We start from the raw sequence: 19,075 nt of genomic DNA, 5'->3' as shown, positions 1-19,075 counted from the left end.
TGGGTGGTTGGGAGGCTGAGGGTGGAAATTAAGTACAACAATGTAAGTAGTAGGGTAGCTTCCTCCTACGCTTCTATACGCCCATTAGCACTAAATGAAGCATGCGGGTGTTTGCAGTTTACCTGCACCCTAGTAGTGTTAGCTACTAGGGTGACAGGGAGATAAAGCTCGCAGCAGAGAAATTTGGAAACGTGTGGCAGGTCTGTTGCCTCTCTTAAAAGGAGGACTGTGTCCTTACCAATTTTAAAGTGAAGCTTTCCTTTTTCAAATAATTTCTAAAGGGACAAAGATTGTCCCAGTTCTTTTGTTACTCTTGAGAGTAAGAATAAACAACTTATCTGCATAGTTTGGAAGCTTCTTACCTATGCTCCTGTAACTGCTGTTCCAGACTCCGGGGCAATTCTTTGCAGTACAGCTGGCAAGCATTCTGACCTTTTGATAGTAGAGTGGGTTTCTGCAAGAAAAGCAGTGCTGTTTTTACATTGCATTTGATTTAATGCATTAGTCCAGAAAGCAAGCAAAAGAAGATTGTCTACCCTTATGACAGTGTAACTGCCTGACTCCACTTCCAGCAGCTGTCAGTAGAGCTGCTATCTAAAACCACAGCTACTACTGCTCATTGGCTTCTAACCCTTAGACATAGAGTATCTTTGCATGATAGATTGTACCATAAAAATCCATAGAAAGATATCTTCCCAAGTGAAAGGGAAGCTGCATAAAATTGGTTTAAAAAAAAAAAAAAAGAGGGGGGGGGAGAAACAGTAAGCCCAGGGGGTCAGAAGTGGCTCCTCAGATGCTGATGCATAACCTTTATGGGGTGCAACACAGATAATAGGTATTCACTAGCAGTTACTTCTAATTGCTTTAATAACACTGTACAGTAACAGACTGAGTAGGAGAACAGCAGTAATATAGTATACTTTTTGCATAATTAGGGTCAGTGTCTGACAAAAGAAAAATATAGCATCGTTTCAAATTCAGCTGACTCCACTAATTTAGCCTTTGACCGATTTTTCCTGAGTAATAAGATCTAAAACAAGAGTCTCCTGTGTAGTAACAGCAGCTGGTTTAATTCAGTGGAGGGGAGGTATGGTACCTGGAGCCTGTGCTGTAAGTACTGCATTTCTAAGCTTTGCCGCCTGGATAATAATGGGGGATGTGCACCATTAGGGAAAGCAGATGCAGCTTCCTGCTGCTGCTGAGATGCTTCCTCCTGCAGAGAGAAGAGGAACAAGTTTCATCCCCAGAAAAGGCTTTTCTGCCTCAACCCCTTCTTTAAGGATTTTGCCTGACAGATGTTTCGTAGCTGCCATATGGACTGGTCTCTGGTGTCACTCACCACTTTCACTGACTGCATGGTGAGAAGCCTAAATTACAAAGCTTTGAACTATCTGTGCTGGAAAATGGCAAGGGCTTACATCTGTAACTGGAACAGCATTACATATAATGTATTTTCTGACTTGCCCTCTGAAATAGTGCATGTACAGGGTGCATCTACACTCTGAACGTGCTTTCATGCGGCTCTCGCTTCACAGCAACAGAAGGTGAAAAGCTTTCAGTAGTGGTGGACAGGATACGTGTGGAGTAGGCATCTCTAGCAAGCTGGGGAGTGCTGACATGGGAAGGGAATGTCCTGAGAACACCATGAGCACTGCAGCATGTTTACATCAAGTGAGAGATTCTGTGAAAACATTGCAACTTTGTGGTTGTCAGAACTGAAGTTTTCCAGCAGTCAGAAAGTACCAGCTGGAGCTTTAAGAACAGTAGACTTCATCTGGAACATTAGGTGCTTACAGTGCCTCTGTACTTCTTACCCATTTTCTTCCTGGGGTTTAACAGAAACTTATTATGCCTGTTTGCTGTGACCTGTTCCATTTGAAACAAGTAACTAGGGAGCTGGTAGAAGCTATTTAGCACTTCACTATGCAAATCAGGCTAACAGTTATCACTAGGCTTTTGCACTTCTTACAGCTATACCAGACCAACTCCAACAGGGAGAGATGTTATTGGGCTTTGTTAAATCTAAAACATCCTTCAGATTAAAAGCAATAATAAAATCTTGGATTCTGAAAGCTAACAAGGCCATCTCACTGACACCATGAGGATGGTAAAGGCTAGTCTGCAAATGCCCATTTTCTATTCTGCAAAAGACAGAAAGGAAAGAGGGAACTTTATCTGTGAAAGTTAGCTCTCTCCAGATCTGCAGAACACCTTATCCCCTCCTCATCTGTCCCAAAGCATTAACACCTGAAAGATGGAGCTTGGTTTCTGGTTTAAGTACCTGCGGAGGACTATTAATGAGGTCCTGCAACTGGGTGGCGGTTGATGTCAGAGAAGGTTCTTCTTCTGATCCCATCTGTTCATACAGCAACTGGACTTTGTTCAGTTCCAGGATTCCTTTGGTTCGTGCCAGATTCTGGAGGTGCTGTCTAAATGCTACAATTCCTGGAGAAGCGTTGAGCAAAACGGTTTTCAGCGTTCTCAGAAAATCAGTTAATTTGTATCTGGTTAGCACAGCAAATGTGAGATAAGCTGAGTAACAACCAAGTCACAAGGTGGCTTGGTGCTTCTGTGTATGGAGTACATTTACTACTGTGTCTAGGTATAACGTGTCATGACAATGCTTGTAATTACCTTGTGTGAGGGATGTGTCAGAAGCTCTGCGCCCCTCTCGGAAGCTGACAGGAGAGCGGTTGTGGGCCTCACGCTTTTGGGAGGTGAGTGCTTGCATGGCTGGATTGGCAGGTCTCAGACCTATGAAAGGTGTTGTCATTCTTGGTGCTTGCTGGTTAGTTAGCACCATTTCTTTCAAGGAAGGGGTGTCTTCCAGGAATTTAATATCTCTCTGAATGGATCCCATGTCATACTCTGAATCAATACTGCTCAGAGATGAGTTTTCATCCAACGAGTAGACTTTCCCTGTGACAAAAACCAAAAGCCAGAATAAAAGGAAAGTGCAGCAGTAATTTAACAAAGCAAAGGAAGTGCCATAGGCTCAAGCTATTCCTGCCAACAGTGACTGTCTTAAAGAAAACAAAACAAAAAATCAAGTTTCACAGAGGAATTGTAATTTAACAATTGCAGCACCAGAACAGGGATTTGGTACTGGTTTTTACATTATCGCAGTGGTAAGATGCTATGCGGGTGATATTCACTGGCTGGCTGGAGAGTGTTCAGGTGGGTTTTTTTTCCCCCCCACAGATAATCCTGACAAGACTGTAGCTTGAGCTGAAAGGCTTGGTCACCTCGCTGGTTTTGGAATACCTGAGAAGCTGGAGGTTTTTGTTTCCCCATGGTCCTCCTCTGCCAGCGCATCTTTGGGGGATGAATCATCTGGGGACATGTAGTTACGTGAAAAAGAACAAGCCAACTTGCCAGACTTTACTAGTTGCTATAGGGGCTGTACATGACTGTAGCCAGCTGTGTATTTGTTGCTTTGGTTTTACACTGTCTGTACAGCAGGTTTTGGGGTGGTTTTGGTGTGTTTTTTTTTTTTTTTCCCCTTTGCCCTTTATAGCAAATGCTAAGTAACAAAACCGAGAAACTCTGTCTTGTACTAGCCACTCTTAAAACCTAGCGTTTTTCATCCTGGGCTTATTAGATCCAGTGCCAAGAGCAGGAAATGAGCTTTGAGATGTCTGTGCTAACTTCTGTACCTGTGCCTGGCATCATCACTAGCTGATTGGTAACTTCTGCCAGAGTGTGACGCCGCTTCCCACAGCGAGCTGCTTGGAGGGCTGCGAATGCCTGTGCAGGGTCATCTTCTGACTCTCCTTCTGCCTCTATTCCTTCATCAATAGAAGTTTCCATCATGCTGGTAGGCAGTGATTGACATCCTTTCCTAATCACCACGGGAGGTACAGGATCTAGCAGGCAGCCATTTACCTAAGTGGCACAAGGAGGAGGACAGCTTTCAATTATGTGCACAGAGCATCACCTCAAAGAGCAAGAAATCTCTGCCTATCATATAGACTGAAGGCAGCCTGGGTACTTAAAATGCGTGAACCTCCCTATAAGCTACTGAGGCAAATAAGACTTGTTAGGAATTGTACATGACAAACAAATCCCTCCAGGTAGGATCACCACTGACATTCTCTTAGTACTCAACTCCCTAAATCTAAATACTCCTATTTCCACAGTACTATGTTCTCCAGGGCTGCTATTTTTTTTTTTTTTTAAGAGTTATTAAAAACCTCTGCCAGCTTAGTCACAAATATAAAATATTTATGGAACGTACAATATTATTGTTTCCCCTTACTATTCCTACTGTGCTCATTTATCATGCTCAGATAAGCACTATGAAAAAATAGTCTTGTATTTAATTCTGCAGCATTCTTGCAGAGATGTGTTCAAGAATAATACAAGAAATGCACCCTTTCCAGCAAAAAGTCCATTTGATTCATGGTGCTCCTCTGCAAACAAAGGTTGCCTAGAGAAGCTGTGGAATCCCTCTCCTTGGATTCATTCAACTTTGAAGTTAGACCTGCTTTTAGCAGGAGGTTTGGCTAGACAGCCTTTAGAGGTATTTTTCCAACCTAAAATACTCCTAGGACTTTAATTCTGTTTTTATTCTCCAAAGCAGTTTGTCCTGAATCCTTTTGTGCCTTAACTAATTCTTTGTCATATGCAACTACTTGGGTTTTGAGGACCATGGCCTGCACATGTGCTGTTTTGGGGTGGGTATTCTGTTCTGTAATACCTTAGAAGCTCTAATTTGTGTCCTGTTGCACAAGTCACTCCTACCATTTTGGTATGATCAGGTTGGGTAAAATATGGATGAAACACCACATTCATTATGCATAAAACCTGGCGCTGCTACAGGTGATTTTATGTAAAACTGTCAATGAACCATTCCTGAATTTTGTTCAAAGTTCTTTGGTATTTTGAAAACAAGCGTGCTTAGAAAAGAAGCTGTCAGCAAATGGCCTTGCAAGCAGACTATATGGTAGTACTCTAGGAAAATATTTAAAGCAGTATCAAGAAATAGCTATAAATATTTTGAGCGTCATTAAAACGATGATGCTTGCACAGGAAAATTCTGGATCTGCTGCCTCTATTTTAATGTAATGGATTATATCTTTAAGCTTAATTTCTTGCACACCTTACTTTCCATTTGTGACTTCCCCATTCAAATGCCTTCTACTGACTGGGCAGCAAAAGCACTGGGAAGACTATTTTGTGAACTGCGGGAAAGGAAAAAGAGAACCAGTACCATGTGGACAGTTGGCTCTCTGCAGTTTACCATGACACATGGATCAGAGCTTGGAAGTCTTTAACAGACATGTTCTATAACACTTAAGACACCGAATATTCCCAAGTCAACTGTGATTTGACACCTCACTGTAGTCACCATTTGTTGATCTATTCTGGCCAAACTACATCTATAAAAGCAAAGGGGGATGCAAAACAAAGTTTGAAATCTTAATTTCCAAATGTCTTTGAACTGCTTTTTGCTTTCCAGCTCTAAGAGACCACACAAGGAGTTACTTAAAACAGTGATGAGAACCAGGGCCACACTCTTAGTGCTGGTAACTAACCAGTAAGTGAGCAATAAAAGCTTCAAAATGGCAAGCATGAAATCAAACCCCTAGCTGGCACAATACAATATGCTGAAATTAAAGTTCTAACAACAAAAGTTTCATGAGAATAATAATATACTTCATAAATGTAATTCTTTTAAGCTATTTCCCATTTCTCACAAAAGCTCTAACTGCTAAGTCCTGTGTATTTCACTTATTCCTTGCTACCCTACAGAGTATTGTCACAGACCTCAAAGTTGCATAGCAAAATGGATCAGGCTGTAGCTTCCTTCGGAGAGCTAAGCTGTAACCATCCATTTGTAAGGCTGTGGAGCCGTCACATCCTATTAGTTGAGTTCAGTTAAATCTGTTAACTGTGGAGGTGTGGAAAGCCTACATGAAGTCTTCCAGTCTGATTACAGGAAACAAAACCCATTAGATGGAGCTGCAATTTTACATGGTCTCCAGTGAAGATTTTACAGGCATTCCTAGTTACAGAAATGGCCTAGCTGAGAACTGCTACAACCTATTTGAGATGCCGCAGTTCTAATAGTTTTTGACAGTCAGATGGTTCTGCTGGCTATTTACCATTCAACAAAAAATTAACAAAAATGTAACTTTTGGCTGGCTGATTATGAAATTGGCAGAGAGATAGAATTTTAAGGACATGGTATTTTAATTGCTTTAGCTGGCAATGGAAGATTATGGTTAAGGTTCCATTATACCTTCCTGTTCTCATTTGCCTGAATTTTTGGATGAGTAGCTGAGCAGGTTACTCTAGATACTCAGCAGTGAACCCTTTGTATTAAAAGCTATATATTAGAAGTCTCCAGGGCTCTTAAAAATATATTTGAGAAGAAGAAGAGAAAAAAAAAACACTCTTGTAGGTTGATTTTTCTTTTACAAATGACAGTGTGGTAAGATTAGGATGTAAGCAAAGAACATGAGGCAGATCAGTGATCAAAAAAGAGACACAGCTGTTGAAAGTTATATGCAAGAGAGAAGTAAAAAAAGAATCTGGCATACATAGAACTCTGACACTCAAAGAATACTTAAATTTAGGGAAATGGGCACAATGTTTTGTACGTGGTAGTACAAGAAATGTACAAATCAAGTGTGTAGATACTAAAGGTCTTTGTATTTGACTTGCTGTCTATCCTGAGAGATTACCCAAGAATGAGAACTTGCCAGAGGCCAGCATTTTGGGGACAGCATATGCTTAAGAGTAAGTGCTTGGGAGCAGGTTGAGAACATCGGGTCTTTGAGTAAAAGGCTACTAAAAGCAGAGAGGAGCAGGGTTCTCCAGCTCACCTATCTGCAAGTGTAGATATACAGGAGGTCAATGAAGTGACATTAGTTTGGATTAGCAAATGCTCTGGCTCCACAGTGCTTTGTGCTAGGATGATGAACTCTACCCTGTCAGAAGAACTGTTCTGCAATTAATTCTTGAAGAGCTACAGCTACTACCACTAGCTGTGCTTTTACTAGGCAACAATCTTTTTTAGCCTTATGATTTTTGACAAAACAGTAGGGTGATTTTAAGCTGTACCTTTGGTGTCTCAACTCTTTCTTCCTCCATAAATGCTGACTCTCCCTGGCAGTTGGATGGAGGGAATGAAAAGGCTTCTGCTCCTGAAGCTGAGGGAAGACCTGGAGACTGCAACAACCTTGCGTTTTGTGAATGCAAGTTAACTGAGGGTACCACAGCTTGTGCCTAAAAAAGATTTTAAGAACTCCAAAACCAGAACAGTTTTAGGTAGAAAACAACATACAAAGTCACACATTAAAAATAAACAATACCTAGCCCATTTCCAAAGCACGAGAAGTATAAGATTTATTTCCTCATTCTTGATGAATTACATTCTTAGTTTTTAGACTTTAAAAAAACTACACATCCCCCCCCAAATACACGAACAAACCCCAAAGGTCATTAAGCTAGCTACTTATTGCACCTGAGCACTTACTAGCAGTAACAACAGTGCTTGGGACCCTTTGGTGCCCTCCAACTTCTGACATGCTAGAATTCCTTTTTATATTCAGTACAAACCCCCTTAATATTACCATGAGGCATAAGGCTAGTTTCAATGACTTTTCTAACATGCACTGATTCCAGCAGGAAAAAGCATGAGAAAGAATAGAGCAGGCTGGATCTGAAATAAGGTATTGTAACAGAGGGAGCCCTGTTGAAGGGAGGAGTGTGTCTCATGGAATGCAAGCATGGCACAATTAGGAAAACAGTGGTTTTCACTGTTTCTTAACCTTAATTTGCTGAAGTGCAGTATCCACACAACTTGCCTGTCCAAAAGGAAACGAGCAGCCTTAGACAGGAGCCTGTGGTGCCACCATGTGTGAAAACAAATTTTCTTGTTACTCAGAATAACTGCAAGATTCCTTGCAGTCCTGAGGAGAAAGTAGTAATATGGCTATAAAGTAAAGGAATTTAGTACAATAATGAACTACCTTCTAGGACGTTTTTTCCTCCTCCTTGTTCACCTGTCTCCACCTGCTTTTAATACATCTTATAATTAATAATCTGCTTTTGAATACTGTGTCTTTCTATCATTAGAACTACTATGCTAGAAAATAGCTGGTTTTAGTCTGTCAGCCATATTGTTCCTGGACCTATGTTTTCATAGCTGAAGTGATTTGGCATTCATTTCAACAGAATCCAAAACCAAATAGTGTCTTGCTGCCTCAAGCGAAAAAGGAGAAGCATGGTTGTGATTCCTCCTGGAAGTGGAGTCCGGGCGCTTGTTCCATACAGCAGTAATACAGTACCTAGGAGGCTGTGAACTTGAGAGAATATTTACTGGAGACCATGATAAATCTGAGTCATCTTAGGCCAAGTCTTTCATGTTTCCAGTTATGCATTAATAGAAATCAAAAGCTATACAGCATCTGTGTATCTTAATGAAACAAAAGAACATGTAAAAAAAAAAAAATCTGAGAATTATTGGAATAAGACATGATAAACTGTACATGACCCTTCTTTCTGAAGACAATTACTAGGGAAGAAGCAGACTGAATAGCCTTAAAGCCTGTGCTGAATCAGTCAGTATAATTAGAGAGGATACTAAGTGGACAGCCTTCCGCAATGGAAGGGCTGGCACCAGATGTAAGGAGCACCCAGAATTGCTCTTGATAAAATACATGTGACATCCTTCAGACTTAAATCAATTAGTGATCACATTGGCTCTATGCACATAGAGAGGTTTTGCAGCCATGCTGCAAAGTCTCCCTTGAAACCGGACTCTTGCAGGGTCACAAGAGGAAAAAGTGGCACAAATCTTAAATAACATTATTTAGGAACAAATCTCTGAGTCTTGAGCCATTAAGAGTCTCATGACAATGATATTTTTATTGGGTACTTAAGATATCACAACGAATTGGCATCTTAACCTGATAGGTTGATCCTAATATTTTTCTTTTGGGTACCTCTTTACTATTCTCTGCCATGCTTCATTTCATGGGAGACAGAAAGTGTATCTAGAGAACAGCAGGGGAGAAAGCAATTTTATTTTCAACAGGTCCCTTTAGACTGACTATGTTTGTAACACTAAGTAAAGCCTGCATGCTTTTAGCCCCTGTGCTAGCACAGCTCGCCATAAATTCAACAGCTCGTTTGTCAATCATGTTAAAGATATTCCAGGTGTGCACAGTTTCCAGAAATGGTATTTCTCTAACATTTTAACCCATGACTTCCCAGCAAAAGGTTTGGAATTCTCAAAAACTGAAGTGGTCCAATTAGAAGCACCAGCACAATATTTTCCCTTTAACTGGGAAAGAAACTGGGAGTTAAGGGTAAATGATGCAGATACCCATTAAAGCCAAAACCAAGCAATTTTTTTTTTTTTTTTTTTTTGGAGGAGGCAGCAGAAGCAGTTGTAGGAGGCATGCCAGACAACTGATTTGTCATCATACAGTTCTGACAGGAGGCAAATCCAAAGAAGTCTTTCCAAAATGATGCTGCAAGACTACATACTATAGAAATCAGAAAATAACAATGGATTTTAAGTGAATCTATGCAGAAATACCATTTTGAAAGAGAAGAATGTCTTGCACAGCCTTAAGCCCACCTCTGCTAAGAATGAGACCTTACCTTGGCTACTGTCTGCTCAGCAATGGTGCTTGGCCGACGCTGACGAGGATCAAGTCTCTGTTCCACAGGGAAGCTACTCCGATGTGATTTGAGTCTTTCCACTAACAAGTAATAGATAGCAGCAAAGTGGTTATAACTCTTGTTCTGCAGAGACTGAAAGACAGAAGCACAAAAGTGTGGGTGCAGCCAAATATACATTATCTTTTATGTTCTACAAGACAAAGAAGAAGAAAGAATTGCCATCTGGGGCAGGGAAGATACTGAAGAGGCAGTGAGGTAGGCAAACATTCTGAATTGAGAAAGTTTCAAACCAGAGTACCAGGTAAAGAAAAGCATCAACATTAGTTTAGTGGGCAAGCTCACGGGAGTTGGCTGTGTTCTGGGCTGCAATAGTACTTGCAGCTAACATTCAGGTGCTACTCTGAACCCTCAAAGATTTGAACCTGGAGAAGGGACTGAGCTCCAGGACCTTCTGAATATATTGGCCATGCCAAGTCACTAGAAGCAATGGGGAACTAAGCCTCTGCGAAGTAGAGAAACTAGCCTCTTCTAGCAGAAAGTACTCAAACTGCCAACCTCCACAACAGTTTAAAGTATCAACCATCCTACAGAAAATGATTGTGTTAACTCCATAGGGAGTCTTGACATTTATGTTTGGTAAGAAGCATGATTTGGGATTGGACAGAGACATTCAACTGCTTACTGCTTTTATGGTCTTTTTTGAATTTCATTTTCCACCCTCTGAGAAGTTCAAAATGAATTTACTTTCAATTCTGATTTCCCCTCCTCTCTCTCCACTTGACAAGTAATGATTTATCCAGCCCCACCCAGGAGCAACAGTGTGGAACCTAATGTGGCTCCTTTATTTTACTTCTGCTTAAGAATCAACTTAGCTAGCAAACAAATCTCTAGAAATGACCAATTGTAAGCAGCAGCAAGTATCACCATTTTAACAGGCAGCCCCTATTGGGCTACCATTTTTTATATAGTGCACGCTATATTTCTAAGTGTCCTCTAGCTTAAAGCAATTGCAACACTGAATTTTTATAAAATGTGTGCTTGTTTAAATTAAGTAGTTAATACACTGACAGAACAGTACTTAGTCCTGGGATACATGACCAGAACACATTATTCTTTTCCATGGGTTCTAATGTGGATTCCTGACAAAGAGGAATATCCTTTCTCTCACGGTGCTGCCTTTTCATTGACCTTTTTTTCCTCTATGGGCAAAGGATGCCTTGGACTGGAATAACTGTGTGTGGCCAGCCAGCATAAGGCACACGGGTGAAGTTGTCTGTGGGCCTACTGCACAATGTTTTGCCTGCAGTTTGCATAACGCAGAGACACCTTATCCCTGCCAACTGTTGAAATAAAGAATGTTGCAAGCAACTCGGATAATAAGTTCTAGTCATAAAAACAAAACAGGAGACCCTCCCCCCCCAGGGACAAATACTGGTTTAGTCTATTTTACCTCAATAGTTTTCTGTTGGTCTATTCCAAGGCTATGCATTAGCCGTAAGACCTGCTCATTATACTCTCCAATGGAAGGCTCATTCTCCTCTCCTGGTGGATAAAGAATAGGTCTCTGTGCAGGAACTTCTATAAGCATCCACTTGTGCTCCTTAATCTGAGCAATAGTTAACCGTTTGGATGGGTCTAGGACCAACATTCTTCTAATCAGATGTTCACACTCTGTTGGGGGAAAAAAAAAAAACTACCAACCTGCTAAGTGGTACTTGCATATATTCACCTGAGACCTACCAATACAGAGCATGACAACAGGAAACTGCCTTACTTCTGTGCTACATTTCCTGAAGGCTAAACAATCTCTCAAAACAAGATGAAAAATCACATTAAGAAGGACAAAACCCCAATTTTTAAATGCATAGTATGGCTAACAGTGTCATTCCTTCTACACAGCTCCTACATGGGGGTAACGGTAATATTTAATACCTCTTTGAAGCTGCTTGTGCTGTTCTAAGTACAGTGCTGACATTAACTGACAGAGCTTCAAACGACCTCTGTGAAGTGTGGTGGGGATTAATTAGCATCCTTCTCCAGCAGTTTGAAATAGTGTGTCCAGGCTCATAAAACAAGGAATTGGCAAAACTAGGGTTTAGTGTCTGGATTTTTTTTTTTTTTTTTTTTTAATTTTCACCCTAGTGGTCACAAAACCAAAGGTAAAAATAATGTCTCTGTGGCTGTGAATAGTAGCCAGTGGGTCTGCGTGCTTACCTGTTTTAATTCCAGGACCAAAGCACAATCAGTAGCTTTAGGTGCCAAAATAAATCTGAACACACCAAACCATTGCTGCTTTTTGACTACTACATGCTGGACAGCATTAAAACCATCACATTTTTCTTCAGATCTCAGCTGGTTTTTGGAAATGAAGGCACGAGAGATGAACATGCAGTTTGTATATGACAGGAAGTCAATGTAAGTTCCTTGAGGGGAGCTTATCAATCTGCCATGCATTTCTAGCTGACCATGATATGGCTACAGCACAGTTGCTATGAGTCAGTCCATTCAGGTAGTTACGACAAATAGTTTGCAGAGAGATTTCTGGCTATTTATTTCTGTTTGTCTCTCTTGTTTTCACAGTTTTGCCAAGAGGCGCACCCTTCCCCACTCCCTGCATCACCATGTGATCAGCAAGGGGAGAGGCAAACAGCCTGTGAAACAGCTGATCTACACTGCAGTCACAGCAATGATCGCAACTCACACAAAGGTACCTGGATCTAGCTTGCATGCCTATGTCAGCAAAGCCACAGAAACACGATACGGTTCAGCGCTGGATGCAAAATGTGCCCAGGAAGCTGAGGGGTTGCTGTGGTGCCATAATGGCATTGCTAAAAGCAACCAAGTGCACTATAGCTACACCGTAGTGGCTATTTTCAGAGGTGGTGTGCAGGAGTACATGCCACCAGAAAGAAAATGGAAAACCAGAATGTTTTACACCACAGAACCCTTAACAACAGGGCTGAAAAACACATTTTTAATTCCCTTTGGGGGAAAAAAAAAAAAGCACAGAAAGCAGTATATCTAAAGAGGATTTGATTCAGGAAGGTTGTTTTGAAGTAATCTGGTTTAGAGACCCTTTAATATAGGGAAACTGAAGGACACCATCAAATCTTGTGTAAAAGTGGCCCCACTTGTACTTGTCTGAACAAGGCATGAGGGAGAGTGAAACCCAACAGATGGGTCAATTAAGTGAGGGAGAGATCTCTCAGTTGCATATGGGAGTGCCAGACACATGACAATGAGAACCTGGCATATCAACTGGTTGTGCACTTTTCCTGCTTTTGTTTAGCAGACACTGTCAAAACCCAGGAAACACCCAATCCACAACTTAGGTTTGACAGCGATACTGCTTTCAGCGCATTTTCTTTCCACATTAAAATGCATACGGCCTTGCAGGACGAAAGCTAATTGCTGCACAAATGTGCCTCTCCCCCTGCATCCCCAGATTTCTGTTCACAGTAGAATGAGAGATCCTTCAGCTTCCATTTTGACTCCCTCCCTGCCCATGGGTACAGCGACACTGCAACCTCCATGCATTGTGTCAGGAAAAATGGGTTGGTTTGCCTAGCAGCAGCCTAACTGCAAAGGCATACAGCTCACCTAGGCTTATTTGTGTCTCTGCAGAACGAATAGTCTGCTATACCATAGCCTAGTGTGCAGATGCACCACCCTTTGCTGTATTGCAACAGAGATTATTCTAAAATTTACTCAAGGTTTACCACACCAGGAGCATAAGAGGGCACATTGTTACCTTCTGACATAAAATAAGGGATCCTGAACCTTCCTTCAAGAACTCGTTGCCTCAGTATGGGGAGTGTTGGTCCATCAAAAGGTAATGCTCCACAGACCAAAACATAAAGAACTACACCCATGCTCTGTAAGAAAGAGAATATTCATTTCATTTTTCAAGCTACAAGCAAAGTCTCCGAGGTTGGCTAGCCAAATCCTGTCACAGAAAAAATTAAAATTACATTCTGCAGAAACAAGAGATTTATACAAAAAGGAGTTAGGTTTCTGAAGATCCCTAAACATTAAGAACACTCAGCTAACCCAAAATGGCTAGGCTTGCAGTACCTTGTGCTGATAAGCAGGTAAGCTGAAGTGTAATGGGTTAGAGACTCTGGCTGCTAGCAGGAAGCTCCACGCAGATGACTGAATGATACCTGAAAAGTGAGCCCCAACTTCAGGTGAGAATTAGAGATACTTTTTATTAATCTCAATGTTGTTCAAACAAAAACAAACCTCAAACAGCAGCCACTCAAAATAAGAAACTGTAACCTTTTACATTTACCAATTCGCAAAAGCCTGGGTAAGAGGCACACTGGTAACTTCATGAACAGTCAGCTTCAAGGGAACACCAACTAATAATCCTGCACTGCTCTGTGCAGTGCTGAGCATGAGGTATTATTTAATATGAGCAAAAGGAGACAATCTGGGCAAGAGTTCTCCTCCAACTGCCAGACTCATTTTTGAAAGTATGCAAATGGAAATAGTCTTGCAGTATATGCCAAAAAAATATAGTGCCACACTAGATGAAATAACCACACCAGACCCTCGTGCCAATCAGTTGGCATAGATAGCGACAGCACTGGATTTCTCAAGGGGAAAAAGCAGGCATTCAACATTCACCTTAAAACTCTGTACATACACAGAGATTTTAAAATTAAATATATATTTTTAAAAGTCACTTCCTTCCTTAGCCTGCCAAAAACTGAACTGTGGATTGCTGCATTCCTCCTGCAAGCTCAGCACTTTCAGCAGACCTATTCTGTGACTGGGTGATGCAAAGAGATACAGAATCCTTAACTCGGAACATACGTGAAGATGATGATGATTTTATCTTAAATATAAACATGCGTGCGCTTCTCTTTGTGGGCAGGCAGATTCTGTTAACGATTTAGAGTCTTCTATATTTAAAGAATATTTACCACGGTTCAGAGATTCACTTCTGACATTCAAACAGTGCCTGTGCTACTTGAAATAGTAAGCATAGCTGAGGTCTGCTGTACGTTTATTTACCGGTTACTAAAAGGCTGTAGCCTTGTTTTTAAAAAAAATCTAGCTAGCTACATATATATATGTGTATGTAGATAGAGAGATACATGCATACACACAAATATATGTATCTAAAATGACAGGTTTTATTTGTTAATGCAATTAGATTAATTTAAATTAGATTAGCAGCCGAAAGGTGACTTTCCATGAACTGCCCTGTTTGTATAACAGGCTCTGACCAAAATGTCAGTCCCCATGTTACGCTGTTTGCAATATTATCACTGCAAACCTGATGCCAGAGCAGAGACTGCTTGTACTGTCTCTGGTTGCTTTAGAATATGAATACATCATTATAAATACCAGAATACTAAAATTAAAAAACAAACAAAAAAACCCAAACAAAACCAAATTAGGAATGAAAAGCAGTCTGACAATGTGTGAAGGGTGCACAGAGCTTCTTCAGTTCATTTTAGTCCTTTTCCATCGCATAACAATGTGGGTTGCGCTCTCTGTCCTCTTCCATTAGAGTAGTACGCATGGAGACATGCTTATTCAAAAACATGCAGCTGCAGTAGAAACGTTTGTGGCACAAATGTGCTTGTTTCTAGCTCAAAGAGCAAAGCAGTCATCATCTCTCCTGTGTTTCACTGGCTCAGAATCCCTTTAACCTCATGAAGAACTTACAGCCTTTCAAGTTCAATTCCCACTTAACACAGAAGATGCTAAATGCACTGAAAAAAGCAAAGTTCATGCAATCAGTCAGGAGAGCGTTTGGAGGAGCTACAGTTTTTCCTCTAGTGGGCTAACATGCACCTACAGTGTACATTTAGTAGTCACCTGGAGAGGCAACTTCAATTCCATTCAATGTTAAGAAGCATTTTATGACACTCAAGAAATAAAGCTTAAGAACAACAGCTTGTCCACAGCCTAAGAAAAATCAAAGATGATTCCTTTGTTCCAGCTTCCTAAAAGTTGAATCCAGTTAAAAAAAGAATAATTATACCCAGATATCCAGCTGGGGTCCCTCGTATTGCTGTCCTTCAAAGACTTCTGGGGCTGCATATGGTGGGCTTCCACACCATGTCGTCAGAGGCTCACCACTCTTATAGAAATTTCCAAATCCAAAATCTGTTGAGACATTAAGGGGAAAGTCACTCCACACTCCAGTTGCAGAACAGAGGATAATTATATGCATGGGCTAGGCCTGAAAGCTCATTTTCATTCATGAAAAGCTCTATCACAAATGCTTTTATCAGTACTCACACTGAAGATACTTATTGGGATGCTGAATGTCCTATACTGCTATTTTCATGACAACTACGTAATTATTAAGACACTCTGCAAAACTTCACAACCTGTAGGAGTTTTGAGTAAACTTCTACCAGTTTGCTAAATCCAAGTTTATAAACAGCTATCACTAAAATTCAACAAACTGACAATCATGCATACATATGAGCTTATTTACTTGCCAAGAGATATCTGAGATTCCGTACTGGATCTCAGATTTCCTGACTTTTCTTTAGGTGCTCTCTAGCCTTGAATACACAACAAATTTTGACAACAAAAGCATCAACTTTGGAGATGGGAGGGAGGAGCTCTACCAAAAGCAACAAGCATGGGAAAACACAAAGCCTTTTGCTTGGAAGGAAATTGTGCTACTGGGATTGTCTACAGCCCTTTCAATCTACAACTGAAATTTACCATTCCACAGCTAAGGAGTTCTTTTAAATGTTTCTTTTTATGGCTTAATATGGGACTAGACATGGGTCCCATGGGACTTCAGTATTAGTCACCATTTGTAATAATCCAATAGTGGAAAGCAAAATGACAGCCACTATTGCATAGAGACGTGAAGTCAGATAGAGTCTGATGTAATTTTTTTTAAGCTTCCCCTGTTGCTGCTCTCCCAGGTTGCTTTTTTTTTTTTTTTACTAGAACAATACAGCAAGCAACATTAATATGGAGGAAGCTGGCTTAATGACTGAACTGCAACTGATTATTTTCAAACTGCAGAATTTCAGGTGGCTGCTACCGCTCCCTCGTGCTCCGATCTGTAGCTCTTGCCTTCCACTCCACTCTTACTAGTGTCTTTGGAGCTCTTCACAGCTCAGACCCTCCCGTTCCTCTCATATCCTGTCATCGCTCTTGCCCCCTTTGCTTAGTTCATACATCATTTGCTTTAGCATTCTTTACTCTTCCTGCCAGAATCCTAACAGTCCCTTCCACATCCACTGCAGATACCCATTCTGAATAGTCCTTCCATGATGTGCCTCAGTATTAATACACAAGGCTGTTATTCATCAGGCTTTTAATAAAGGCCATTGGAGCACAGTGTTTGGATACACCTATTCGCACCATGAATCAAAATACTTGCTCCGCTGAAGTCTAGTGGAGTTCTCATGCAACATTTCTCCCTGTTGCTCCCAGCATTAACGCTCTGTTACTGCTTAGTCTTCTATTCCACTTGCGTTGCAGGCCACCCTGTATGATGTTCTGTGACAACAAGTGCTGTTAATACTAAAGCAAAGAAGGAGAAGTTCTCAAGGAGAGCGATCTGATAACAGGGACAAATATTCTTTGGATTTAAGGCTTTTAGGCAAACTGGCTTCAATTCACTAACTGTATCAGCTGTCAGCTGTATCTCCAAAGGAAATACAGAACGGAGCATTGCAAGTGATATGCAAAGACTGTCAAGCACAGCAACATTGTTTATGTTCATCACTGTACTCCTCTGTGAACAATGATTTAACTGTTCCCAGCCACTTTTTCCACACAGGAGCAAACTATGCAGTAGAAGGTTACAGGAAGTTTCTTTTCTTAAGGTGATAATGCTTTTAGCCTTGTATCTAACCAGGCTCCTGCATGCTGGTGTGACTCGAGGAATCCTGTGAAAGTCAACAGTGTTGATAAACAGTAATCAGGCTGCTGATTTAGTACTGTCAAGCGCTGAACACCTCAAAGGTATGTTAATACAATGCAGCGCTGATCAGCAGATAGCAAAACTGATAAACACTGTGGTTAGCAGACACACAGTACGGGTACCACTTCATTTACTTCTATCTGTATAGGTTCTGTTACTCAGAGGAAAGAGCCCGGCTCACTCATCATACATCATGAGCTATAAAATCACAAGAGAACCCTCAGAATCAAAGCAATAGAGAGATATTAAACAAAAACTTACCAGGCTTAGATAAAGTTAACCTGGAGCTGTTTTAGAGAAGTAATATGTAAATTGAATCAGACTACTTCACTGAGCTTAACAGTAAAAGTATTTGGTTGCTCTCCTAACAGAAGGACACAAGAGCTCCCACAGTTCTTTTAACAGAACTCTTCCTGCAACATACATCAAAAATGAACATAGGCGGAAGAAGCAGTTTTGGGAACACCAGAGCTGAGGAGGCTTTTAGAGCATTTTTCTCTTCTGTCTTCCAAGATTTTCCTTAGCACGTAATAAGGTATAGAATCATAGAATAGTTTGGGTTGGAAGGGACCTTTAAAGGTCACCTAGTCCAGTCCCCCTGCAGTGAGCAGGGACATCATCTTCAACCAGATCAGGGTGCTCAGAGCCCTGTCCAACCTGACCTTGAATGTTTGAAGGGATGGGGCATCTACCACCTCTCCAGGCAACCTGTGCCAGCGTTTCAACACCTTCATTGTAAAAAATTTCTTCCTTATATCTAGTCTAAATCTTTAGTTTTAGTTTAAACCCTCTTTTAGTTTAAAACCATTACCCCTTGTGCTGGTGCAACAGGCCCTACTAAGAAGTTTGTCCCCAACTTTCTTCTAAGCCCCCTTGAAGTACTGAAAGGCTGCACTAAGGTCTCCCCGGAGCCTTCTCTTCTCCAGGCTGAAAAACCCCAACTCTCTCAGCCTGTCCTCATGGGAGAGGTGTTCTATCCCTCTGATCATTTTTGTGGCTCCTTCTGCAACTGTTGCCACAGGTTAAGACACACCACCCACTGCTTTAACACCTATATATGAACCTGCAGGAATATTTTTGCCTTTTGAGGTTCCTGCTCTCTGTCAAATTTGGTTACAGGCAAGCAACAGGTTCAGAAGTTACCTGGGAAACATACACAAACAGCATGGTCTCATAGGCCTTTTGGTGGTTTTCATTAATTCTTTTAACTACAAGGTCACTAAAGATTTCAGCAAGAAATCTACTGGACTTAGAAAGAGATTCCAAGTCTTTGTGTCCCACTGGTTAATTCTTATTACAAAGACTACCTCTTTAATACCTTACTCATCTCTGCTTCCTTACTGCATCACACTGCTGACTCCCCATTGTGTTAAACAGAACCACTAATATAAACATATATTTTTAGTTGTCTTTAATGAAATGCACTAATTAATTAGGAATAATAGAGAATCAAGACTATGCAACCATCCAGCTCTCAGTATGGAAATCTCTACAGTGGGTAACATGCACTGTAAGGTAATG

General features: G+C 41.0%; 1 protein-coding gene across 1 annotated transcript in view; it reads right to left on the bottom strand.

The window, feature by feature from the left end:
• Nucleotides 1–19,075, bottom strand: part of SIK2 (salt inducible kinase 2) — a 57,048-nt gene that overhangs the window by 2,107 nt on the left and 35,866 nt on the right. The window contains exons 5-14 of the mRNA XM_075723237.1: nucleotides 15,638–15,762; nucleotides 13,391–13,514; nucleotides 11,090–11,310; nucleotides 9,619–9,771; nucleotides 7,069–7,233; nucleotides 3,657–3,885; nucleotides 2,635–2,919; nucleotides 2,282–2,445; nucleotides 1,097–1,213; nucleotides 363–454 (exon numbers count right to left, since the gene is read on the bottom strand). Coding sequence (XP_075579352.1) covers nucleotides 363–454; nucleotides 1,097–1,213; nucleotides 2,282–2,445; nucleotides 2,635–2,919; nucleotides 3,657–3,885; nucleotides 7,069–7,233; nucleotides 9,619–9,771; nucleotides 11,090–11,310; nucleotides 13,391–13,514; nucleotides 15,638–15,762 — 1,675 coding nt within the window. The remainder of the gene's footprint in view (nucleotides 1–362; nucleotides 455–1,096; nucleotides 1,214–2,281; nucleotides 2,446–2,634; nucleotides 2,920–3,656; nucleotides 3,886–7,068; nucleotides 7,234–9,618; nucleotides 9,772–11,089; nucleotides 11,311–13,390; nucleotides 13,515–15,637; nucleotides 15,763–19,075) is intronic.

This window comes from Pelecanus crispus, chromosome 19 (assembly GCF_030463565.1).
Source record: "Pelecanus crispus isolate bPelCri1 chromosome 19, bPelCri1.pri, whole genome shotgun sequence".
NCBI lineage: Eukaryota > Metazoa > Chordata > Aves > Pelecaniformes > Pelecanidae > Pelecanus > Pelecanus crispus.
This window is presented reverse-complemented; position numbering and strand designations above follow the sequence as displayed.